Genomic DNA, 25,353 nt, shown 5'->3' with positions numbered 1-25,353 from the left:
AGAAGAAGAAGACATGTTTCAGAGGAGCTGAGGAACACAAAAATCTGCTGCCCAAAGCCTATCAAAACTTTCAAAGCCTATTTGTCATTAAACGATAATACTGGGAAAGCCTCAATCCACTAATCGTGCCCCCTTCCATGAACATGAAGATTTAATGTAAGCAGGGATGTCCTACAATTCACTGCATGTATGGGTGTGGGTGTGTGTGTGTGTGTGTGTGTGTGTGTGTGTGTGTGTGTGTGTGTGTGTACATGTGCTTGTGCATGTGTTTGTGTATGAATAGATGACAAAGCACTTTTGTGCTTTAAATAGTGTCTGAGCAAATGAAAATGCACTTTTGCAAGTCAATCTGGATAAGAGCTTCTGCTAAATGTCAAAAATGTAAATGTAAAATGTAAAAAAAAAAAAGCAAAGAAATTTTACAAAGCAATGATTACAAATTGTGGTCTAAACTGAAAAGTGCAAATGTAAAATACTAAGGGTAGAATGATGTATGAACTCAAGAGTGGACAAGTGACACTGGATGTCTCTGGAGTAAAAATGACCTACGCATTATGCGTTATGTTCCTTGAAAAGTGAAGGAAAGAAACCATTCCTTAAGTGTCTGGCTTAAGTACCACCAGGAAGATGGTTTAGTAAGTGGTGTACTGAGTTAGAATGCTCAGAGATGAGTTTTGAAGCTTCATTTTTGATGTACTTGATAATATAAAGGAATGTCACTAAGAGAAGGCGATATCAAAAAACATTTGATGTATACAAGTTATTCCAGATACCTTGTTGTGAGAGACTCTGGGCTGGCATAGAAGGTAGTAATAGATGATGTCTGAATGCTTTGGAAAATTGCAATATAAACTTTACCTGTAAAAGCAGAAGCTGCAACACTAGAATAAAATAAAACAATTTAACTACATATTCAGCCTCTGGAAGAAAGAGTCTCTGCTGGGTCTTCTCAGTGATGTTACTGGTGCCAAGATGCCATTTAAATAAACTGCTGATACATGTACCAAGATTCTACACGAACCCCTACTAATTAACAACTAGTTACTGATTCATTACATACTTGTAATGGAATCTGTCATTTATAAAAAAAAAATGTAAAAAAAAAAATTAAAAGCTTATTATAGTTTACAGTCCTCCAAAACATTATGCAAAATTCATAGATGACTCACTGAATTACTCTGTTACCTTCATCAATTAAATGAGTTTTATACTCTTCTGTTACAGCTGGACATTCTGCTCTAGCCAATAATAGAACAGTGGACATCACAATAGCAACAATATAAACAATAAAGTCAAAAATAAGTAATGAGAGAGAAAAAAAATTAATGAATGTCTACTTCAGTTTTCTAGAAGTATAACCCATCTGGCACGAGAACATCTGACCAGGGTAACAGATGTGGTTGGCTAGGGTGGAGGTGTGGTGGGCTATAGCATGGGACATCAGGGGTGGTGGGAGGAGCCATGGGAGCTGAGATGGGTTGAGGCTCAGTAACATGACATCAGGGGTAAGTCTACCTCAACAGAAAGTGAGAATGGATTATTAGTCATGTCCAAGTATGAAGTTGTGTAAATTAGGGAACTATAATATGCAAAGATGGACTCCAGCAATCTAGCTATGGTAGCATAGCTAAATGGGCACCCTGGAACATCAGCACTCCACTGCTCTCAGTCAACAAATTTGAGTGACAAAAGAGAGGTGAAGTGACATCATAACATCACAGTTTACTATAACTCTCAATGCCTATGCAATCCCAGATCTACATCTTTACCTAAGAAGGGAAGAATTCAATAAAATAGGTTTTCAGCCTAGCCTTAAATATTGAGAGTGGTATGGGAGATAATCGGAAAAGGCTCTGGCACCTGAGGTAGATTTTCTTATTTCTGACACTAGTAAAGAGCCTGCAACCTTTGATCTAAGCAGACATGGCAGGTTATAATACACTAGGAGTTCACTAAGCTACTGTGGGTCCAGACCATTCAGTGCTTTTTCGGTGATTAGAAGTATTTTATAATCAATACAAAATTTTACTGGGAGTGTAATGTTGTAACGGTGAGCGGTAAGAAGGCAGACGCACGTGCGGAGAAGAGCGAGATTTATTGTGGGCAAATCCAAAGTCAGAGTTGTTTTAGTAGTCCAGGGTCATATTACCAACACAGTGAGCACGGAGATACATGATCAAACAAACAAAACACAAAAGCAAACAGGGGAAATAACTCAGAGGCTAACAAACAGAAAGCCATTTGTTTTCCTAGCCTTTGTAACATCCAAACATTCAATACAACCACATAAATACAACCATTAAAATAAACAATGAACAGCCAAGACCAAGGCAACAAGGCAGGGAAGACATGGAGCAGGGACAGGACCCAGATGAGACACAGGAGCTGACAGGCCAGAAACAGGAATCAAACACAGGACATGACAAGGAGCAGGCACAGCAGCAGACACAGAAACCAGGGCAATAGGAAAAGACCGAACAGGACAAGAACCAGGAGCAGAAGCAGGAATAGACACAGGAACCGAAAGAACAGGAGCGACAGGAAAAGAAGCAACAGGAACAGGAGCAGAAACAGCAGCAGCAGGAATGGATGTAGAAGCAGAACCAACACCAGAAACTGACCGAGGATGAAAAAAGTGCCAGGAGGGAGGCCGAGGAGAAACAACAAAAGACAAGATACGACCGGAGGCACAAAAGCACGAAGAAAACAAAGACACAAAACAGACCAGGGACAAAACAGGAACAAAAACGGACACAGGCACCTGAAAGGACACACGGCTGGGCATAGGGACAAAAACAAAGGGAGACACAGGAATCAGAACGGGCACAGAAACAAGCACAGGGACAGACAACACAACAGGAGCAAAAATGGAGGCAACAGAGAAGGCAAAAACAACAGAGGCACAGGAGGCCCACAGGGAGCAGGAGACACAGGCCGGTGCAAGATGGGTAGGAACCCAGTGGCAGAGGCAGCAGGAGACACAGGCCGGTGCAAGATGGGTAGGAACCCAGTGGCAGAGGCAGCAGGAGACACAGGCTGGGAACATGAAGCCTGTGAATCAGGAGGCAGGTCTGCAAACACAGAAGAGACTGGAGAAATAGCAGTGGCAATCTTTTGAGGTACAGGAGTTTTTCAAGGAGCAACCACTGGGACAAGTCTAGCACGAGGCACGGGGGCTTGTGGAGTGGCTTCTTCCACTCCAGGAACAGGAACTGGCAGGTTCAGGGGCGTTGCTGCGGCATTCAGCAGCTGCGGGTCCAGAGGGTCTGGAGGCGTGGCTACAGGAACAGAACGGGTGGTGTCTCCCACACCGAGAACAGGAATTGGATCAGGACAGGTGGCGTCCTCCACGCCGGGAACAGGAACTGGAATAGGATGGGCAGCGTCCTCCGTGTCTGGAACAGGAACTGGATCAGGCTGGGTGACTTGCAGGATAGCCACAGGCACTGGTGGGGTGACACTGGAAGAACACACAGATACAGAACCTTCTTGGCAGTTCTCAAGGCGCATACAAACCATGGAGAGCTCACATTTGTGCTTGAGTGCCCACCGAGTAATGTTAGACAGGTTATCTGTGCATTCACTCTGCCTACTCACGTCTTTCGCTGCAGACCGGTTCCCCATGCAGCGTTGGTCAAGACGGGCATACTCTTGACACTTACCTGGGATCTCGTCGTCATCAAAATAAATGTGATCCTGCTTTTTCCAGGAATGACGAGATGCCCGTGTACCCACAGCGCCAGGGGATTTGCTGTTTCTGAGACGTAACGAACTCGGACTGTGTAGAAACAGCCAGCGTTGCATCCCAGCAGAACACCCACCTCCCAGAGTCTCGCTCTCTTGCTGCGTCCTTGTTGGGCTGTAACGGTGAGTGGTAAGGAGGCAGACGCATGTGTGGAGAAGAACAAGATTTATTATGAGCAAATCCAAAATCAGATTCATTTTAGTAGTCCAGGGTCATATTACCAACACGGAGAGCACAGGGATACATGATCAAACAAAGAAAACTCGAAAGCAAACAGGGGAAACAGGCTATAACATATAAGAGGAAGAACTCAGAAACTAATAAACATGGATAGGAAAAACATCCTAACATCCAATCCAAACATTCAAAACAACCACATAAAGACAACCATTCAAATAAACAATGAACAGCCAAGACGAAGGTAACAAAGCAGGGTTTAAATACATGAATTAAATGAGGGCCAGGTGTGGAAAATCAAACGAGGGTGGCAGAGAAAACAAAACTATGGTATGGAACTAAAATACACAAGACAGGGAAAACATGGAACATGGAAGCTGGGAGGGACTAATTGTGACAAATGTAGCTAAGACAGGAGAAATGTGATCAACCTTTCTAGGTGTAGTAAAAATTGGCTGCTATGCTTTGAAATATCTGGAGCTTGTTTAAGCAGTACAGCCAAATAGTAAGGCATTGCAGTAGTAGTAGAGTAGTCCTGAGACATATAATTGAGTATCATCCACATAGCAGTGGAAACTAGCACAGTGTTTACATATAATGCCACCTAGAGGGGCCCTAGATCAGATCCTTGTGGGACACCAAAACTAATCTTGGTGTATGCTGAAAAGTCTCCAGTTATGTTGATAAACTGGTAATGATCATCTAAAACATCTGGTAAACTGGGATGTTATGATGCTGTCACTTCACCTCTCTTTTGTCATTCAAATTTGTGACTGAGAACGGCAGAGTGCTGATGTTCCAAGGTGCCCTCATCTTCTAGCTCTATCCTTTTCTTTGCCACTGTCGCCCTTGGGTTGCTCACTGGGGGCTTGGCCTTGGACATTTGTAAAGCTGCTTTGTGACAACATCTAAAAATAAATTTGATTTGATTAAATAAGATTTATAGCAGGAAAGGGTTATTCCTCAAATCAATATTTTTGAATTTATCTAGTAAAATGTGATTTATGGTGTCACTTGCAGCACATCTCAGTGCTGCAAGTGACACCATAAATCACAAAATTTTAGCAATATAAGCAAACACACATAACCCTGGTTAGAAGCCAACAACAGTTCATTAACTACTTTAATCAGCACTGTGTCTGCACTATGATGAGGCATAAACTGTGAAAGACTAAATGTATCTGGTTCTGATGCAGGTATGAGCTTAGCTGCTGAGCTATCGCTTTTTCTAGGATCTTGGATATAAAGTGAGGTTTGAAATTAGCCTGTAATTGGACATCTGACATATTTTTGAGGTTCATGTTAGATTTTTGATAAGTGGTCTGGTTAGTGCTAATCTTGGTGATTTAGGTATGTAGCCAATGTTCAGGGAGGAGTTTGTTAAATTTTGTAAAGGTTCACTTACTTCAGGTAGAATTTCTTTAAGAAAGTGTGTGGGCAGTGAATCTAGTAAGCAGGCAGAAGCTTTTAAGTATGAGATCAAAGATGTTAGTTCAGGCTTTTGGATAGTAGTAGTAATGGATTCTAGATGGCTTGGCTGTTCTGATCTTTGTGTAACTGCCCGATGTCATATTAATACGCTGAATGTTATCTCTAATGTGCTTAATTTTCTCATTTAAAAAAATTGAATGAAGTTATTACTACTATGTGATGTAATCTGAGCTTTGGTGTCATCTTTATTCTTAGTTATATGTGCAATTGTACTAAATAAGAATCTTATTATTTTTGTTGTTTTCTGTTAGAGGCGAGAGATAGCTATTCAAGTAGTAATAAGTGCCTTTCTATACTATACTTTCTATACTTGAGAAGACTCTCCCTCCATGCAAGCTGGAAGACTTTAGTATGATGCCATAGACATTCTATCTTTCTTTTTAAATTGTGAATGTTATCATTGTATCATGGTACTAATATTTTGTCCCTTTTTTTGTTCTTAAGTGGAATGACATTATTGGGTGTGAGGCGAAATACTGATTGTATTTGTTGAGTATCCCAGTCAGAAATTATAAATCTGGGAGATTTGCAATAAATCTAGGTGCAGTGACTGAACTAATTGTGCATCTGGTGAGGTCGTGAGGCCAGGTCACTATATTGGGGCTTGTCATGTGTGGTGGAAATTCAATAAAACGGGGAGTCAGATGTGGATAATAAGTAAAAGGTTTAATAAAAAAAAGATTCCACAGAGTGTGGGGCTCACTGCCGAGAGGAGCCCCGAGCATACAAAGCGTTGCTTAATATACGATTCTGGCTGTATGCTTTGACCAGCTGGAAACGGTCTGCTTGGGTGTCGTTTCTTCTTTGTACGCAGTGTAGTAAAACAAGACAGACAGTTCCTGTTTATCTAATCTACAGTCACACTCCCTTAACATTTCTTGCTTGCATAATCATTTTTTCCCTGGAGAACATGGTACTACTGACTGTGTGTGAATCACCGAAGCATGCAGTATTTCCTTTACATTTCCCCTCTTTGATTCTCATACAATCATTGACTAAAACCTTCAATTATTATGGTGAAAACATGGAAGTTAGCTGGAAGTTATCCTCGTCCGAGTTAGCGTGAAGCAATATCTGTCGGGGGCCACTTGACGTAGTCTGTGCCTTTAAGGCCATTGTTTTGTTCAGTGTCACTGCTTTGCGGGGGTAAAGTAGAGGTCACCGGACTAGCCGTGCTTTCCGGGACTGGGTTAGGCTTACGTCGGAAATTAATTTTTATCAGTCCCATGGGGTCCCTACCATACACATCCACCCCCAGGATGAGCCAAAGGGGAGTGGTGCCAGTACTGCCGCCTCCCTCTTTCTCCATTAAGGAGCGCTCCCATTTGGTGGAGAGTGTAAGGGGATTTTGGGTTCCACTAAAGTCACGCTGGAACGACAACTTGCCCCATTCATCAATGTGCTTTCCTGCTTCATAACCGGACATCGTTGGTGTCCACGTTCCTGTAAATTTAATTACATTTCCCCATCCTCTACCACACCATGGATTACTAGCCACTATGTTTTTATGACAATTGTGAGATGCCATTACGTCCCAACATAAGTATGTGTCATATCCGCGATATGACGAATTCTTTCCTGCACAATTAATTACGTCACATAAGTCAAAAGTCCATGCAGTAGAACTGCCCAGCATGTAGTCCAATTCTACTCCTCCATACTTTTGTATGCACCAATCTTTAGATGTAATGACACTGATGCGTGATAGTATCAGGCTGATCCACAGGAGGTGCTGCATCTTGCTAGTCCTGCGGTGGCGTTTCTGGTGCCTTTTTACAATGCGTGTGATGCACCCACGTCGCTCTCCCGTCGGTCTTGACGGCGGCGTTAGTCGTCAGTAGCACTTGGAACGGTCCTCTCCACCTGAGCTGGCTCCACCGCTTCCTTCTGAAGTCCTTGATCAGCACCCAATCACCTGGTTGATAGGTGTGGAGTGGAGTATTCGTCACCTCGGGAAGGACTGCCTTCACCTGCTTAGACACATGGGAGAGAGATTTGTGCAGAGACACACAATACTGCAAAAGTGATTCATTGATCAGGTTAGTATCCCAATCGGGCAGACCTATCCCCGTGTTGGGAGGCCGCCCAAACACTATCTCAAAAGCTGATAGCCCTGTTCGCGCCTGTGGCCTGGTTCGACATTGCCACAGGACGAGGGGAAGGCATTTTACCCAATTCATGCCTGTTTCCTGCATTAATTTAGCTAGACCCCCTTTAATGGTGCCGTTTGCCCGTTCTACTGCCCCTGCACTAGCAGGGTGATAGCTGCAGTGTTTTTTAATATCCACCCCTGGGTATTTAGTCAGAGCCTTTAGTCCTTCATGTACGAAGGGTGTTCCATTGTCACTAGATACTCGTTGCGGCAACCCCCACCGGGGAATAATCTCTCTCAGTAGCGCTTTTGCTACTGCATCACTATCTTGTTTCCCTGTTGGGAAGGCCTCTACCCACTTACTAAACATGCACACACACACAAGCATGTATCTCTTCCCTTCAGCTGGTGTTAGTTCTACAAAATCTATTTGCCAATGTTGAAATGGCTCACTGGGCGGCGGGTGTCCGGCGGGTGCGTGTTTGGTATGATTGTCTCCGTGTGGTGTGTTTTGTGCACATACCAAGCTTCGGGAACAAAAATTTTGGGTGTGTGTGTTTATTCCCGGTGCATACCAATGTCTCGTTATACTCTCCACTATCCCCCCTTTGCTCATGTGACTCCTCCCATGAGCAATCTCAATTAGTCCTTTCATATAAGCTGTGGGGAGACATGGTTTGTTCATATCTGGGTGTACCCATATCCCGCTTATTTGTTTACACCCCCCTTTTTTCCACTTCACATAATCCTGTGGAGTGGCTTGTTTTTGGATATCTTTGGTAGATATTCTGATTTCAGTATCTGCTTGTGCCATTTGTGTATGGAGTGGTTGTAACGCTGAGTTGAGCTACTTTGTCCGCATAAGCATTCCCCTTTGACACAGTGTCATCTGCTTTTGTGTGTGCGGCGCACTTTATGATTGCTACTTCCTTTGGTAGTTGGATTGCTTCCAACAGCTCTGCTACTAGGCGGTGGTTCTTTATCTTTGCTCCTGAGCTGGTCAAAAAGTTGCGATGTCTCCAAATGGCCCCAAAGTCATGTGCTACTCCCCACGCATACCGGGAATCGGTCCAGACATTCACGGTCTTATCTTGTGCTAGTTTACACGCCTGTATGAGTGCAGCAAGTTCAGCTGCCTGCGCTGAGTAGTTAGATGGGAGTGGTTCTGCTTTCACCACTTCTGTGTGCGACACAACAGCATATGCTGCTCAATTAGTGCCTTGAGAGCCACGTTTGGCTGAGCCGTCCACAAACAGCTCCAGATCCGCATTAAGTATTGGTTCCTCCTTTAAATCTATTCTGGGAGATGTTGCAATTTCTAACACTTGTTGGCAGTCATGGGGCTCTCCCTCCTCCTCTGTAGGCAATAGAGTGGAGGGGTTTAAAGTTGTGCATCGTTTCACAGTAACATTTGGCATGTCTAATAAGGCAGTGTGGTACCTAAGCCATCGCTGAGTGGACAAGTGTGCCACCTTTTGGTCTTGCAGTATTCTTGACACTGCATGGGGCACATGTAGGGTAAGCTTGGCGTAGCCTACTATGTCTCTGGAAGCCACCAGTGCCTTCTCGGCGGCTGCCACAGCTCTTACACATAGGGGTAGACCTGCTGCGACTGTGTCTGATTTTCCTGAGAAGTAGGCCACCGGCCTTTGTTTGTCCCCATGTTTTTGTGTCAATACACTTGTCATATATTGCCCTTTAACATCCACTGTCTGTTCGAATGGTTTGTTTGGGTCTGGAATGTCTAACGCTGGCATGACTTGTAACAGCTGTTTCAGTGTTGTGAAGGCCGCCTCAGCTTCCGTCGTCCATTCCGGCTGTGAGGAATTTGACCCTTTGGTCGGTATTATATCTCTGAGTGGTCCCTCATGTTCTGCATAGGATGGTATGAATGTCCTACAATAAGAACACATTCCTAAAAAGGACAACAGTTCTTTTTTCGTCGTGGACTTTGGTATAGTCAAAATGACATTCACTCGATCTTTAGTCAGCATGCGCATTTGTTCAGTGATGTCATGTCCTAAAAAATGCACTTGCTGCTTACAAAACTGTAATTTGGATTTGGATGCCTTATGGCATCCCCTGCTAGATGATGTAGCAGTGCCACCTTGGCTTGTTTACACGCTTCTCGTGTTCTCCCACAAATCAAAAGATCAACGTATTGCAGCAAGGCTATTCCCTCAGGGAGTTCTAAAGCCTCTAGGCTTCGATGTAAGGCAGCATTGTAAATGGTTGGTGATTCACAATACCCCTGACACAATCTCGTGAATGTGTACAGCTTTCCTTCAAAAGTGAAAGCAAACCAAAATTGGCTATCCTTGTGTACAGGTACACTAAAGAAAGCACTGGCCAAATCAACTACACTGAATCACTTACTGTCTGGTGGGATCTGAGAGAGAATGGTGTGCGGGTTTGGAACTTCTGGGGCTCTAGGGTGTACTGCCGCGTTGACAGCCTGCAAATCCTGCACAAATCTCCATTCATTTCTCCCTGGCTTCTTAACTGGGAAAATTGGAGTATGTACCGGTGAATCTGGGCGTGGTATGATAACTCCTGCTTGTTTTAATGATTGGAACACAGGCCTGATACCCTCCGCTGCCTCTGGTTTCAGAGGGTATTGGTGCTGGTGTGGTCTATAATCAGATTTTGGGGTGATGTGGACGGGCTCACATCCTTTTATTAAGCCCACATCATTTTTTCCCTGTGCCCATAACCCTGCAGGAACTGTTTTCAGGTCCTCTTCCTCTTCCTCTGAGAGGGTAACAGAGGCTGCCATAATTACCATATTTGGACTTACAAGCTCGACCCCCCTTTTGCAATTTAGCCTATACGGGGCTGGCATTTTCCACACTTCTATGCTCGGGCTGTACATAATTTCACACTGGTTCTTTTATCCAATCAGTTGCACTCAACACGCGTTTTGTCCACAACCCTACTCTCTGCCAGTCTGGGTCAGCATGTGCGCTAGCCAGCGACACATGAGGTGCTGCATGTGAGATCGAATATAAAGGTGTCTGTTTATCTGAGAGCTGCACCACTCCCGCAGCCCACTCGCTGTCCCATGCTATGGCTGTGATAATCAAACTGTCACTGCCCCCTAAGTCAAATTTCTGCTCAAAATCAACGTCACATCCCTCATGGACCTTCATTGTGCAGTGAACAGAGTCACTTTGTTTAACTGTCAGCTCACCAGGTAGCATGTTAGTAACTTCAGTCATAAAATGTGTTAGTACTTCCCCAGCAGTGCACTGCAATTCATACACGTACAAAGGGACTTCTGCCTCTAGCTGGACTCCCTGTGTAGGTGTTTCCCACATAACAAATAACCCCTCTGGGTTGCTGCTAATTGTGCACCCAAGTTTACACATTAGATCTCTAGCTAACAAATTAATTGGACAGGTTTCTGACACCAAAAAGCTGTGTTTGAATTGGCTGTTTCCTAAACTACATTGGAGAGGCTCGGATATCCTTTCATCAATGGGATGACCTCCCACTCCAATTACTGTTATCCCATATCCTGGTCTCATTCTACATTCTATTAAACCTTCTTTTAACACTGAGTGGGTGGCACCGCTGTCAACCAGAAACTTAACAATTTTTTCCCTCTACGTTCACAATCATCTCGGGGAGGCCCCTTGACCCTTTACTAATCTGTTGCAATAGTTGATAATTTAAATTTGTCACTTCTCTTTTGCCGTCTTCACTCAGTGGTCCGCTGCTGTCCTGCCTCTCCACCGCCCGTCACTCGTGGATAGTGGGATCCTGGTCTGTGCCCCCGTCGTATGAGTTATCCTCCTCCGGGCAGTTTCTGGCAAAGTGTCCAAACTTTCCACAGTTGTAGCACTCCTGTCCTTCCTTTTGTCCATCAGGTTTCCCTCCTTTTCCTCTTCTTCTGCCTCTGCCTCTTCCGCGACCGCGTCCCCTGCCACGACTATTTCCTCATCCGCGGCCTTCCCCTTGATCTCCCACCGTGTGGAGCATCGTCAGCATCGCTTGGTGTGTGGTATCTGCTTGTTGACGCTCTCGTCTGGCGTCTTTCTTCCCCAGGATTGTGTCATGATGCTTGGCATGCTCCTCAATAGTAGATAGGGGAGCTCTGCTGTAGCCTATGCAGTTTTTTCTAATGAGATCACTGATGTCTTTTCTCATGTTCATCAGGAAGCTGTTTCTCAGATGAGCTTCCCATGCCCCTACTTCTCCAGGTTCTGCTGCTCGTTGTGCTGGTGTGTCAATACCACAATGGTCAGTGTGGACACACGTCAGACGGAGGGAAAAGTCAGCGACGGGTTCGTCATCTCTCTGTTTGCATGCTGCTATCATGTCGGTGTTGATGGTGGTTGGATAGGCTGTTTCCACCCTTTCGATCAGTCCTCTAATCATTTCTCTATATGGGCCATTCAGGTCCTGTTGGCCCTGGGGTGGTGCATTCCACTCAGACAGGTGGAGACGGACATCTCCATCCACCCAGCCTCTGTCAATGCGATTATATTGTGGCCCAAGTCGAATCATCAACAACCGTCTCAGTTCAACCTGAGTTGGTCTGCAGGACTGCACGAATGCCATCAGTTCTTGTCCGAAGCATCGTCTGCCGATGTCACCTGGCTTGCTCAGGCCGTCGGCTGCTTTCATGATGTCGTCTGCAGTCCAGTGACGGTGGACCATAATAACTCCCTCAGGTCCCGACACTTCCACCATCGTGAACTGTGGGGCATAGCCTGCCTCAGGCTCTGCAGATGGCTTTATAGTGGCGTGACTTCGAGTGTGATGAGCCACTGGTGAGGTTATCCAGTTGTCGTCTTGGTTTGTCATATGGAGACGGCTTTGATGTTAGCGATGAAGTCCCTGGTTCGGGATAAGGAGGTGTGTTTCCTGACGCTTGTGTTTGTTGAATCAGCTGGGGGGCTCTTGGTGGGGCGGCATCGAGGTCAGGATCAGCTAAGGAAACACACTGAGACACTTCATTATTACCTTTTCTATGCCCTACCTGTTGCTTCTGCCTTTTCTCAGCTTCTTCTAACCACATTTTTCCCTTTTCAAACATATCTTCACTGTTCTTGTCAAAATATTTCCGCACTTTCTTATCAGCTTCCCTAGGTTTGACCTTAACTCTTTCAACTAGTTTTAACAGATATACAACACTTAGAGTCCCTGAGGTATTAAAACCGTAATATTTAATCCAAAATGGGACGTGTTTGTTTACATGTTCCCCGTAGTCCTTACTCATTTGAAAGAATAGGCTACCGGAGAACTTGTCTTTACTGAACTCGTACTCCTTACTGTTGCCCGCACTCATAATATTTTTTTTTATTTTTATTTTTTATGAGCCCAGGCAACAAAAGAACAAAGAAAACTTACCTACTCTTTACAATTTTTCCTATCCTTATCTTATTAAACACACCACCGACCCCCGATATGGATTAGTTCGACTCCAGCAAATCGTGCTAGTATACTGAGTCCACTCCTTTCCCTGCGGGGTGTTCTGTCGGCCTGGGCCTATTTCTTACACTAGTACATCTACTCAGTGTGCCTATTCTCTTAGGCTGGCGGAGTCCCTGACTCCGGAGTCCTCTGACCCTATTTTTAAGCCCTAGTATCCCATATACTATGCTATATTACAGACCCACCCCAGGGTAGACTCAGGCGGATCACTATGTCACTTTCTTCTAGGATTGGATTACTGAACCTCATCACTTACTTTCTGTTCGTTGGATCAGGCAGAGTACACCAGCAGAGTCTAGCGGGACATCACTCCCTGGTTAGATACTTTCCCGTATTCTTGTGGGTTTCCCTCTTTGTCCAGCTCAGTTTTCTCTCTGAGGAGCGTCCTCGAAGTTTAGTCACCGCTGCTCCACGTGGTGCCTCTCGCTGATCCTGCCGACTACGCCAATTTCTGTGGGTCATACACCAATCAGCTTTAAGCGTTGTTTATCTCTTCAGGCCAGCTGGAAACGGTCTGCTTGGGTGTTGTTTCTTCTTGCACGCAGTGTAGTAAAAACAAGACAGTTCCTGTTTATCTAATCTACAGTCACACTCCCTTAACGTTTCTTGCTTGCATAATCATTTTTTCCCTGGAGTACATGGTATTACTGACTGTATGTGAATCACCGAAGCATGCAGTATTTCCTTTGCACATGGCACGGCCCCCTCTCCTAGACTCCTCCCCATCTCTGTGTGTGTCTGTCCATTGTCACGCCCCTGCTGTGTTGATTGACCATGTCACACCTGTTCATAGTTATGTTCCTTGTTAACACATGTACTTAAATCCCTTTTGTTCTGTTATCTGTGTTTAACCCAGTGTGTATCTTGTATAGTATGTTAACACACATATTGCTTAATGTATACGGTCATTGTGATGTTAATGTTTGGGGAGTCTTACGTTATTCATCGTGTTGATTACTTTCGGTTTTTGTGTTTATTGCATTAATTAAAGACCAGTTTAGCTGTGGAGACTTGTCTTAGCATCCCACTCTCACAACACAATCATTACAGAAACGCCAACTCACCAAGGGATGCAACAAGAATCCTATTCTACCCGAAGTCTGCTAGCAGTGTGACATTTGGAGGTTTCAAGCATGATGTGGGGGTGAGGCACGTTGACGCAGACGTACCATGATAGAGCTTCCCCCAAAGGGTGCGACTCCCGGCGCACCAGCTTATCGAGCTGTGTCCCCGAGACCAAAGCCAAACGACGAGGCAAAAGGACCGGATAACCCCCCACAGGCCAGCATGAGCAGAACAGTGGGGGGAAGGACAGGGGCCAGGACAATGACAGACACAGGGACCCCCCACAGGGACCCCCCACAGGGACCCCCCACAGGCCAGCGTGAGCAGGACAGTGGGGGGAAGGACAGGGGCCAGGACAATGACAGACACAGGCACACACACACTAACAGGGACAGGCACAGGCACAAAGGGGAACAAAATGATCGGTACATTCAGTGTAATAGGGACAGGCACGGTGACGGAGTCAGGCACATGAACAACACCACACATATTAAACGGGTCCAGAGAAGGGGGAAGGAACCCCAGCCAGTCCCCCAGTTGTCGGCTGGGGGGATTGTCCTTTGCCAGCTTGGGTATCAGAGGCTGTTCTGGTTTTGGCATATGCATCTGGAACGCACCAGCTGTGTTGCAGGCACTGGTGCCACTGCCTTTTTGCCTCCACAAGGCTTAGGCATAAGCGTATGTGTTCAGGGGCCTTCGCCTTAGGCGGAGGAGTGCCTCCCTGCTAGCCACCCGGGGCAGCTTGCTTGCACCGGCACGGCGTGCCCTGGGCGAAGCCTTAGGTGGAGCCTTGGGTGCTGGGGGCTCATCATTCTCTGAGCCTTTAGCATCACTGTGGGAGGGAAGATCCCTATGAGGGTCCTCGTCCACCTTCATTAGTGTGTCCTCCTCACGATCGGACCTCATGTCCGACCGCAGACTGACATCACTACACTCCCCTTTCTCTCCATAATCAGCATAGCCCCAGTAATCATCTAGGCAGGGGTCGTAGGACCCACCGGAGTCCACCTCCAAGTGCCGGTTCTCATAGTCTAGAGAGTCCGACCCCAGACCATACACAGGGCACCCCCAAAACTCCCCTGCTTCCGCACCTGGACCATGCTTACCTGGACCACTCTCCCCTATTGTGGGACTCAGGAGGTTGCCCAAGAATACAGGGGGCTTCCCTGCATGGGTAGTGGAAGGGCGTTGACTTCCCTTCTTTCCCTTCTTCTTTTTGCCTTTCCCAGGCATCTTTCATCGGTTATGTTTCTGTGACATTCGGAGGTTTTAAGTAGGATGCGGGGATGAGGCACGTTGATGCAGATGTTTATTATGACATATAACAACAAGATGTAGCACGCAGGCTATAGTTTCAAACACTGACCACCTCAGTGATAAGACACAAGACTTATATACATGCATGACACACAATTACACAAAACAAGGATCAGGTGAATGGCACAAGAGGGCATGGCAATACAGACAAACACACACACACACACAGAGACATTTGGGTGGGGGGGGCGTACCATGATAAGTGGAAGCAAAGTACTTGGCGTTACTTACAGAGGATACTGAGCAAGTGCGTAAGGACAAGAAAAGAGTGGTTCACACGTTTGCCGATATGATGGACGCATTTCTCGGGAGTAACACGGTTATTATGGGGGATGAAAGGGTTATATACCTTACCCAAAACTTAAAAAGGGAGGGTATCAACTCCCCTACTCCTTCTAAGGGGAGGAAAAAGAGGAAAAAGAAGAGAGACTGTGCTCCCCCAGACTCCTCTTGTACAGCAGAGCCTTTGAGCCCAGAGGAGCCGCCATGCTTCTGCTCAGAAACGGAGCTGGCACTTATCGGTGTGCTCTGTCCTTACTTAGAGGAGAAGGGTCGTCCTGAGGGGTTAACAGAGGATCTAGGGGATTCAAGGTCACACAATGGTGGTCGACCAGCCCGCCATAGACCAGGATGTTGAGAGCTATAATGAGGGGCAGGAGTTCTACTACGACTTGCGCTCAGAGGCAGGATCCGAGCACACCATCTCCTCTCACCACAGCATGGAGGAGCTTCCCCTGGAGGCTCTCTCAGAGGTGGAGTCAGAGTATTCAGTGGACTCCCGAATGGAGGTGGAAGCCTCAACTGTGCCAAAGCCTACGAAAGGCACACGCCACTCAAATGCCTGTGTGCTTTTGGTATGCTTTTTTAGGAAGGTACAGGTGTCATCCGGCATGCACCACCCCAGAGTCTACGCATCCCCTCACAAGTCCGCCAAGCCCGTGAGGGTCTCCATGCTGCCCGAACCCGTAGCTGGCACTTTCATATCACTTGTGCCGATTTCTCAAAATATTCAAATAAACTGTTTCTGATAAATAAGTGTGCAAAAATTATTGATCAGTTTATGAAGGCTATATCACCATAAGTAAAGCCTTTGTTTATGCACTAGTGAATCATTTCAATTTGACATTATGGCTGTCCGTGTCGCTTAGCTGGTAAAGACAAAGACAACTTTGGTCAAACGGAAAACTCTAAGCTGAAAGAGCATAACAGTAAAAGCCCCAAAGACAGAGTGCAGAAAAGCTAAGCAGAGAAAATAAAATAAACATCAAATCCACTACATTACTAAACAGAGCCTTTCGACTTTTATCCTTCAACTGCCTTTAAAAAAAACTTTAAGCTGTAATGCGGTGCAAGCAACTAAAAATGGTAGAATACAGGCACAAGACGTTTAACTGAGAACTAAATTAAAACACAAACAGCAAATACGTTAAAGCCAATAATGCACTCTACTATATGAATGTTCGCATCCAAACGGTGCAGACAATACAGACATCTGACAACTCACATGTTAAACACATGAGCTAATTGTGGAGAGAACAAGGCACAGGTGAAAACACAGAACAAGCTATTAAGGGTGGTGTGGATAAACACATGGACAAGGGAAAAGTCAGCACAGTAGTGAAACAAAAACATAAAGCCACGTGGCGATCCTCACCACACGGACAAGTGGAGAGTGTCTTAAATAAGCCACTCTAGAAAAAAACTGCAATTCTGCAACTTTTTTTTACAGCCCCACCAAAGTCCCAGGACTGCTCTTATAAAGGTATTAACATATGCCTGCATATCAACTCTTGTAAAATGTCAATTCTGGTATTACTAGACTTCAATGCTTCATTTGACACTGAACAACACATAATACTACTAGAACACTTTTAGACACTTCTATAAGAAACTGTCCTCAAATGACTCAATTTCAATTTATAAAGCCAGCGGTTGGTTCAGCTCAGCAATTATGAATATGATGGCTGTAATATGCGGAATTTAACGGGATGATGTAACGTTAAATTTGATGGAATGGCTGTAACATGCAGAATCCATTCTCTGTCTATTTTTATTCAATGCATTTATGCGCTCACTAGGCCAAGTTCTACAAGACATCAAAATGTCTTATTACAGTTATGCAGATGACATGCAAATATAATTGTCTCTCATCTCATGATTACAAAACAAAAGACACACTCTGTTTATGTCTGGAACACAAAAATAACTGGATAAGAAAGAATTTTCTTCAGGACAAAACAGAGGTTATGATATTTGACTATAAGTACTAAAGACCTAATCAGAAATCTTGGCATTTTACTTCACTAAGATCTAACCTAATTATCACCAAAATAGCCTTCTATGCTCTTAAAAATATCAATAGAATCGGAAGCTTTATGTCCCAACAATACTTTGCAAATCTCAGGCATGCTTTTATCTCCAGCTGGGTTGGACATGGTGTCATTTAGATTTCACAAAGGTGCCACAAAGATTTCTGGATTGAGTAGATTCCAGGGTTTCTGGGTTGAGCAGGTTCTTGGGTTTGAGTAGATTCCTGTTTGATCCAGCAGGAGCATATCCAGCAATCATCAGCATATCCAGCAATGTAAAGACCATGAATACATTTTAAGGTCTAATAAAACAACCTGAAATCTATCTAAAATACATAAGTAGCTCATGAAGGTTTTCACTATTAGTCCCTCCCAGCTTCCGTGTTCCATGTTTGCCCTGTCTTGTGTATTTTAGTTCCATGCCATAGCTTTATTTTCTCCACCCCTCGTTTGATTTTCCACACCTGTCCCTCATTTAGTTCATGTATTTAAACCATTCCTTGTTGCCTTGGTCTTGGCTGTTCAGTGTTTCTATGAATCTGTGTGTTTGTGTTGACCTCATTGTGTTGACCTCATTGTGTTTGTGTTTTTGGATTTTTCGCTCTTCTCTGCACATGCGCCTGCCTCCTAACCACTCACCATTACAAAGGTATTTGAAGGCTGTTTAAATGTGATTTTTCTGACATAGGCATTGTGACCTCATTCCAAATTAGCCCTTTGGATGGCCCTTAGAGAGTTTCACGTTAATCTAGTCTACATAAAACAATGTGCAAGTTTTGAAAGACAAAGGCTAAGACCTTAAATATGTACCATCTAGCATTGCTGACCTACAAACATTTAGTCTATGTAAGCAACCGCCCCTTTACACTGAACACTTGAGTGCCTCTGTTATACTCACTCTACAAACACAACTACAAGCTCGTCCAGAAGTTGAACATCCATAATAAAGTTTGCAGATAATGCACCTGTCAGAGTACTAATTTCAGACATTAATGAATCAGCCTATAGAGAGGATGTCAAGAACATGGAGTCATGACAACAACCTAGGTTTTAAATCAAAGAACTGAACCTGGACTTCAGAAATCAGAAGCACAGTGATCACCACCAGATCAGTATCAATGGTGAAAATGGTGAAAAAAAATGTATTAAGAAGACTAAGTAAAGCACAACTCTGATAACATCTTGTTAACTTCTACTGGGCTATGATTCAATCTATAATTACTGTACAACACTGTTACAGGAAGGTACCCTAGTGCATCATCAATACTGTACAAAGAATCAGTGGATTGCAGATCCATCAAACCACAAAGCCAATAACATCTCCAAGGACACATCTCACCCAGGTACAGAATTTCTATCCTCCTGTCTTCTGGAAAATATTATAGAACCATGTATGCCTGCAGAGCCAGATTGTAAAGCATCATCTTTCCCAGAGCTGTTACATTTCTTAACACTGCCATTTCGCTCACTCCCATCTTTATAATAACACTTCACAATGTTCTGTAATGTACCAACAAACTTCAGCACATATTAATCCATGATCCATTGATATCTCATGAGTGCAGTTTGTTCAAATATTATTTTTTTATTTCTGATTGCAATGTCTTAAGGTTTTATTTTTGCAGTACTTTATATCACACCTACATTTACACTTGTGCATATACAGCTATTTCTCCTGTGATCCTTCCAGTACTGCTATGACTATTACAAATGCTGCTACTTATACACACTCAGGTAGAAGTTTCCCCTTTTATTAATTTAACACTTTTGCATCTCTGTACTGTGTAATTTACATTAGCATTTGTATTCTGCCCTGTGATGGACTGGTGCCCCATCTGGGGTTGATTTACACCTTGTGCCCTGTGCTGCTGGGATAGCACCCCCCACCCCCGCCCCCAACCATGATTGAGTTAAGTGGATTTGGAAGATGGATGAATGAATGAATAAATGAATGAATGAATGAATGAATTTGTGTTTCCTCTTGTATTATAATACTTTCTTCATGCATCTATAGCATTGCATCAAACAATATCTCGTTGTAATTGTAAAGTGACAGTAATGGTGCCTCATGTCTTTTATCAAAGGTAGTGTGAGATCTTGAAGAAATATGACAGAGAGTGCAGCTGAGTCAATGATAACTCACAAATCATTTAAAACTAAGATATGTTGTTTGCGAGCTGTGGGAAACCTAACAACCACACTTGCAATAAAAATGCATTAATGTTGTTGGAATTATGATACTCATTTAACTGAATGGAAACTTCCTGGTGAGTAATTTCACCAAGAAATAGAATGTTGCTTGGTCTATAGCTACTGAGTACTGAGGAATCAATCATTTCATTTTCTTCAATCGATGCCCAGTACTGGCTGTTCTAAGATTATGCAGATAAATTCAAAGACCTGAAATAATAATTAAAAAAATACACATTACAAGCATATCTGCATTAAATGCTGAACTCAAATATATAAACAGTTGTTGGAAGAATGGTTACAGAATAGTGCCAGGCATTAATAACAGTCCTGTTGGTACAGTAGGCAAACTACAATCAACCCACATGTGGAGATGTACACAGTTTCAGCTGACCAGAAGCAGGCTCATGTACCTTTATGGTCAGCAGATTTCAGGGCAGCAGGTCTGAAATCTTTGGTACATGTTGTCATTTTGGAACAGGAATGCGTCTTTGAACACTGGGAAGTGTTACATTTTGAAAGGTGTTGAGGACTTGTGTGAAGACCAGGAGCAGCTGAACCGGTGGGGTGATCTGGACCAGCTGCTTTGCTTTTCTGAAAGTAGTTTTTCTTTTTTTTTTTATGGTAGAGAGTGAAGACAGGTGGCGGGGGAGGAGAGGAACAGAGAGTTATAGTGTTCTTTTAAAAATGAGCCAATGGAACCTGATTGAGTTTGTCTGGCAAACAATCTATAGGTGGAGAGGACCTTGGCTTGCAGTTTATTTCCTGCGGCTTTTTCCAGACTGTTCTGCTGATATTGGCAGCAAACTCTGTAATTCAGTAAAGATGTGAAATTAGACTTTGCTTTCCTGATGACAGCTCAAAGCTCATATTCAGCAGTCTTATATCAGTCTTATAAAATGCCATATGTCCACCACTGTTTAAGGTTCCCCTCTGCACAGAGAAGATCATTCTTTATTACACCATGGTTTGCCAATACAAAGAAATTTCATGGATTTTGTAGAGGTGCACGAGTTCTTATTGAACTGACTCTATCACATCACTGTGTTTCTGTTCTGAAAGAATTCTACTCTGAAAGTATCCTACTTTGCAGAGTACACATCAGGGCGTTCACATCATCAGTAGCAAACTTTAAACTTTAACTGCTGTTAATTAAGGCTTAGCAGTTTTACACTCCTGTTAGTATATCAAGAAGAAAAACAGGACTGAGTGGTCAGGGAGAAAGAGTGAAGAAAAGAGAGAGGGGGGAAAGAGCAGGGGTTTGTGTTCTTTACTTCTCCTCTCTGATTATGATGCTTCAGTGCACGTTCAGTCTCTGAGAGAGAACTCTGGACTATCTACTCCTGTGACAGACACTCTGAGTGTTCATGCTCACAGGAGAAATTCATTGTTGGACTTATTTGTTTTGCACAAAGACTACTTCAATTGTAGATTGTCCCTCCTTCCAATTTTATGGTTCGCATCCTTTGTCATTTTACTTGTTCGTCTGAGGTAAATTAACTCTTGCAATTTGACTTGCAAAGGTAGATTTGAAATGTAATGTAGACTTACTGACCATGTGAATTACTTACTTTTATTTTGTATTAAAAGATAAAAACTTTCTGAACGAAAAACTATAATAAACTCTATTAAGATAAAACTTTATCTGTGGCATAGCACTATTTGTTCCAGACATTTATTTTGATGATTGGGTGCATTTAGATGAGTGTACTTTGTGTAATGTACTACAAAAATGTGTTTCAAACAGCTATGGGAGGCACACAAGCAGAAAATGTGTTTGAAATCATAAAGCTCCTTATTCAGTCATGCATTTCCTAATGGGCTTACTGAATCGACACTGAAACAATCCAAAACACTTTGAACACGGGAAACATTTTAATATACAATCAGCCCAGTTGATTGAGATGGAAAATAATTGTATTTACAGAATTTTACAGACACTCTTATCAAGAACGATAAACATATGTATATGTTCATTAGTATGAGCTCTTTGGGATTTAAACTCATGATCCAATGCGTCCAGGTAAACTATGGTGACCAATGCCACAACAGCCAATGTTTGATTTTTGGACCTAATGTAGAGTGGAGACTAATTTTAGTTTTGTAACTTATGGTTAAATAAATGTAGACAGTATGTAGAAATGTAAAACATGCTGAACCATTCAAGAGCAGTCCAAACAAATCACACATGCTATTATAACAGATATAAATCATAGGCCCTTTTTATAACTGATATAAATCACATATGACTTTATAGCTGATATATATTACATGCTTTGATAACTGGGATATGTATCATGCTTTTATAACTAAAGTACATCACATGCTTTTATAACTGAGATACATCACAAACATAAAATCACATATCCTTTTGTAACTTATAACTGGTATGAATCAAAATAGTTTTTATAACTTACATACAAAAACTTTTTATAACTGACTTTTACATTATCACATTTAATATAAGCTTAAAATAATTTAAGAAATTAAGATCAGTCTTCCAGTTCAACACATTATTGTTAGTCTACAGTGTGAGTCTACTGAGTGACTACAGGTTGAGTGTACACTGTGAGTCTATGGTGTGACTGTTGTGTGACTACAGTGTGACTCTACTGTGTGATTCTACAGTGTGAGTCTAATGTGTGACCCTACTGTGTGACTGTAATGTGTGAGTCAACAGTGTCATTCTACTGTGTGAGCAATATCAGGCTTTCAGCTGGTGGGCCTGTGTCTGGGGACAGAAGCAGCTGTTCTAATCTCTCACCTGTATTATCTAGCTAAGCAAGGCCTGCTTCCTTGATCCATTAGGTTGAATAATTTGAGTGGGAGGGCATTTTTAACCTTGATTGACAGGTGAGAAATTGCAGATGAGTGCCCTTTCCATTTTTCATTTCATTTCTAGCCCTTGGGTCTATAGCAGATCTTCATCAATCTTTCAAACACCATGGCAACAAAAAAGGAAGCTATTTAGAGACCAATAACATGAACAATGAACTGGCATATCTCCCATATCATTTTGCTAAGATTCAGAGTTGCAAAGAAATACTGCCTCAGTACTGGATGCTGTTTAATGTGTTTGTTTAAAGAGGCTCATTATGGGAAACTGTAAGCTGTTAGTCTTTCAGTTCTGCTAGAATACTGTTCCCTACAGAATTATGCTAGAACACTGTGTCCAGAAGAACTATGATAGAATACTGTGCCCTGTAGAATTATGCTAGAATAATGTGTTCTGTAGAATTATATTAGAACACCGTACCTTGCAGAATTATACTAGAATACTGTGCCCTATAGAATTATTGGCACACTTGATGAAGATGTGGAGACTAAAATCACAATATCAGTTCACAAATTACATATTGTGCAGATCTAATCTTTAGGGACTCTAAAGTGGTCAATAATTTCATTTTTGTAAATATGTGGTCAAACACATTCACCTATTAATTTGGAGACAATCAAAGACTACAGAAGTAAAACAGATAAAAGGCATACTGACCTTCAGAAATTAAGAAATAAAAAATTCAGTTAGGCTCATATAAACACTGAACAGTCTTAAATATAAGGGAAAATAATTACAAAGTTTCAAGCAGAAAAGAAAACTCAAAAGCAGCTGGACAATTCATTCAACTTAATTCAAGTATATTTTCATAATGCCCAAAGCAACTTCATACAAACCAGATACCACCTCCAACCCAACCACCTCCAACCCAGCTGCCTATTTGGAAGGACTGGCAGAAGAAAACAAATATTAGGACTTAATGATTAAGGGTTTCACTTCTAATTATTGGGACTTTGATTAGAAGCAGGTGCTATGTTCAAAAACACATGAATACACATGAATATTGAATACTGTGTTCATCAACAGCAAACATGAAGGGTAATAGCAGATCTGTGATGTAATCCTCAATGTGAAGTGTATTTGCAGACCCGTGATGTAATCCTCAGTGTGAAGTGTAATAGCAGATATGTGATGTAATCCTCAATGTGAAGTGTAATATCAGATGTGTGATGTAATCCTCAATGTGAAGTGTAATATCAGATGTGTGATGTAATCCTCAATGTGAAGTGTAATATCAGATGTGTGATGTAATCCTCAATGTGAAGTGTAATATCAGATGTGTGATGTAATCCTCAATGTGAAGTGTAGTGGTGGATCTGTATTTCTTCCAAACAATCTGGGAGTCTTCTTTGGAAACATGACCTGCTGGACTTCTGATTGTTTTGTACAAGAAGCTGTTCCTGCCAGGAGGCTAAGACTGGGTCAGGGTTAAATCGCACAGTAGAGTAATGATGCAAAACAAACTTTCAAATCCACACAAAACTGGTTCACTGACCACAGAATCAAGCTTTTGCACTGGCCATATCTGTGCCCTGTCCTAAATTCTGTTGAAAACATTTTTCATGCAATTATGTTTGTTTGTTTTTTGTTTGCTTGTTTGCTTGCTTTTTTGGTCATACCAACAGTGCCAGTAAATAAAGTGAAGTGTAATGCAAAACAATTTGACTTAGTTGTTAATGTTACTTTTTAGAATAAAGCTTCTTGTGCATATAGTCACGGCATCTGGCTGACACTTTTTTCCAAAGCAACTTACAATTATGACTGAGTACAGCTTGAGCAATTGAGGGTTAAGGGCCTTGTTCAGAGGCCAAACATTGACAACTTGGCAGTGGTGGGTCTTGTATTGGCAACCTTATGATTATTATTCAAGCATCTTAACCCCTGAGCTACCACTGCCCACACTGACATCAGCATAATGCAGATGTATCTGTCTTGTGATGAAGAAGTGAAGTGCACCATATGCTGAGTCTCTCTCTCGCTCTCGCTCTCTCTCTCTCTCTCTCTCTCTGCTACAGCTCTCGCTCTCCAGCACAGCTGTAACAGCAGGCCACTAAATAAAGTGGAAGATAAATGGGCCTCACATTGGAACTGTACACTGTGTGTGTTTTGCTCTCCAGATACAGTGCCCAAGGAGGTTCGATGTTGAATAATTAAATTCATAATGATTAAGGGGATTAAGAGCTGTGCTTTAGCAATATACAATGTAAAAGGTGGTGTGAACTATTGGCTCATGTGAGAAATTCCCTCTGTCCTCTTCTCTCTCTCTCTCTCTCTCTCTCTCTCTCTCTCTCGCTGTCTCTCTCTCCCCATAAATCATTTGCATCATGCATATAGATCAGTCTGACTTTATTGATTCTCTGAATGATAATGACATGGTCACTGCCACTCTAGGACACCTCTTACCACAGTCTCCTATTCTTCCAAACCAATGAGCTAGAGAGAAAATAATGACTATTGTCCAACCCATAGAGATTTTACTCTATGTAGTGAACATACAGGGCTTCAATATTCTCCTAATTAGCTCAAATGCCTGTCACACAAGCCTATCACAATGTATACCTCAGCACATTATAGCACACTGATGTACTGAGGAAATTTATTAAGAATTAATATTTTAACGACAATCCCCAGGTTAAGTTGCTTTTCATATGAATTTGCTTATGTGCATAGAAATCTGTAGCTGTAACAATTT

At 42.8% G+C, this 25,353-nt stretch overlaps 2 protein-coding genes and 1 long non-coding RNA gene across 7 annotated transcripts; 1 reads left to right on the top strand and 2 right to left on the bottom strand.

Moving 5' to 3' along the window:
- Positions 1 to 2,097: 2,097 nt before the first annotated feature.
- Positions 2,098 to 3,754, bottom strand: LOC145656966 (uncharacterized). Of its 2 annotated transcripts, none has more exons than XR_014122698.1 (2): positions 3,663 to 3,754; positions 2,098 to 3,460 (listed from the first exon to the last, which is right to left on the bottom strand). XR_014122698.1 is itself a non-coding variant. In XM_081710796.1 (2 exons), the coding sequence occupies exons 1-2, from the start codon at positions 3,678 to 3,680 to the stop codon at positions 3,133 to 3,135; spliced, it is 411 nt and encodes a 136-aa protein (XP_081566922.1). In that variant the 5' UTR covers positions 3,681 to 3,754; the 3' UTR covers positions 2,098 to 3,132. The 2 variants fall into 2 exon arrangements, 1 of the variants encoding a protein (XP_081566922.1); XM_081710796.1 differs by having other exon boundaries at positions 3,598 to 3,754.
- A 127-nt stretch (positions 3,755 to 3,881) lies between these two features.
- LOC145656967 (uncharacterized) lies at positions 3,882 to 6,330 on the top strand. The gene is made up of 2 exons (XR_014122699.1): positions 3,882 to 4,929; positions 4,988 to 6,330. It is a non-coding gene; the product is annotated as an uncharacterized LOC145656967 (long non-coding RNA).
- Positions 6,061 to 13,624, bottom strand: LOC118242407 (uncharacterized). 4 transcript variants are annotated; one of them, XR_014122697.1, is made up of 3 exons: positions 13,201 to 13,568; positions 11,190 to 12,453; positions 6,061 to 7,383 (listed from the first exon to the last, which is right to left on the bottom strand). XR_014122697.1 is itself a non-coding variant. In XM_081710795.1 (2 exons), exon 2 carries the CDS (start codon positions 12,312 to 12,314, stop codon positions 11,445 to 11,447), a length of 870 nt encoding a protein of 289 aa, XP_081566921.1. In that variant the 5' UTR covers positions 12,315 to 12,440; positions 13,201 to 13,569; the 3' UTR covers positions 7,393 to 11,444. The 4 variants fall into 4 exon arrangements, 1 of the variants encoding a protein (XP_081566921.1); XR_004776841.2 differs by lacking the exon at positions 11,190 to 12,453 and having other exon boundaries at positions 6,061 to 7,386; positions 13,201 to 13,624; XR_004776840.2 differs by lacking the exon at positions 11,190 to 12,453 and having other exon boundaries at positions 13,201 to 13,624.
- Between the last annotated feature and the right edge of the window lie 11,729 nt (positions 13,625 to 25,353).

The sequence above is a fragment of the Electrophorus electricus genome, chromosome 3, assembly GCF_041902795.1.
Source record: "Electrophorus electricus isolate QZ-2024a chromosome 3, ASM4190279v1, whole genome shotgun sequence".
Taxonomy (NCBI): Eukaryota; Metazoa; Chordata; class Actinopteri; order Gymnotiformes; family Gymnotidae; genus Electrophorus; species Electrophorus electricus.
The sequence above is the reverse complement of the archived record's forward strand: the minus strand, read 5'-3'. Positions and strand labels throughout refer to the sequence as shown.

Bases quoted from the DNA above. Each gene is read 5' to 3' on its own strand.
- LOC145656966 (XM_081710796.1), bottom strand. From the start codon at position 3,680: ATGACGACGAGATCCCAGGTAAGTGTCAAGAGTATGCCCGTCTTGACC. The intron at 3,461-3,597 runs GTGAGTAGGCAG...GTGTTCTTCCAG, and splicing joins ACCGGTCTGCAGCGAAAGAC to TGTCACCCCACCAGTGCCTG.
- LOC118242407 (XM_081710795.1), bottom strand. From the start codon at position 12,314: ATGACAAACCAAGACGACAACTGGATAACCTCACCAGTGGCTCATCAC.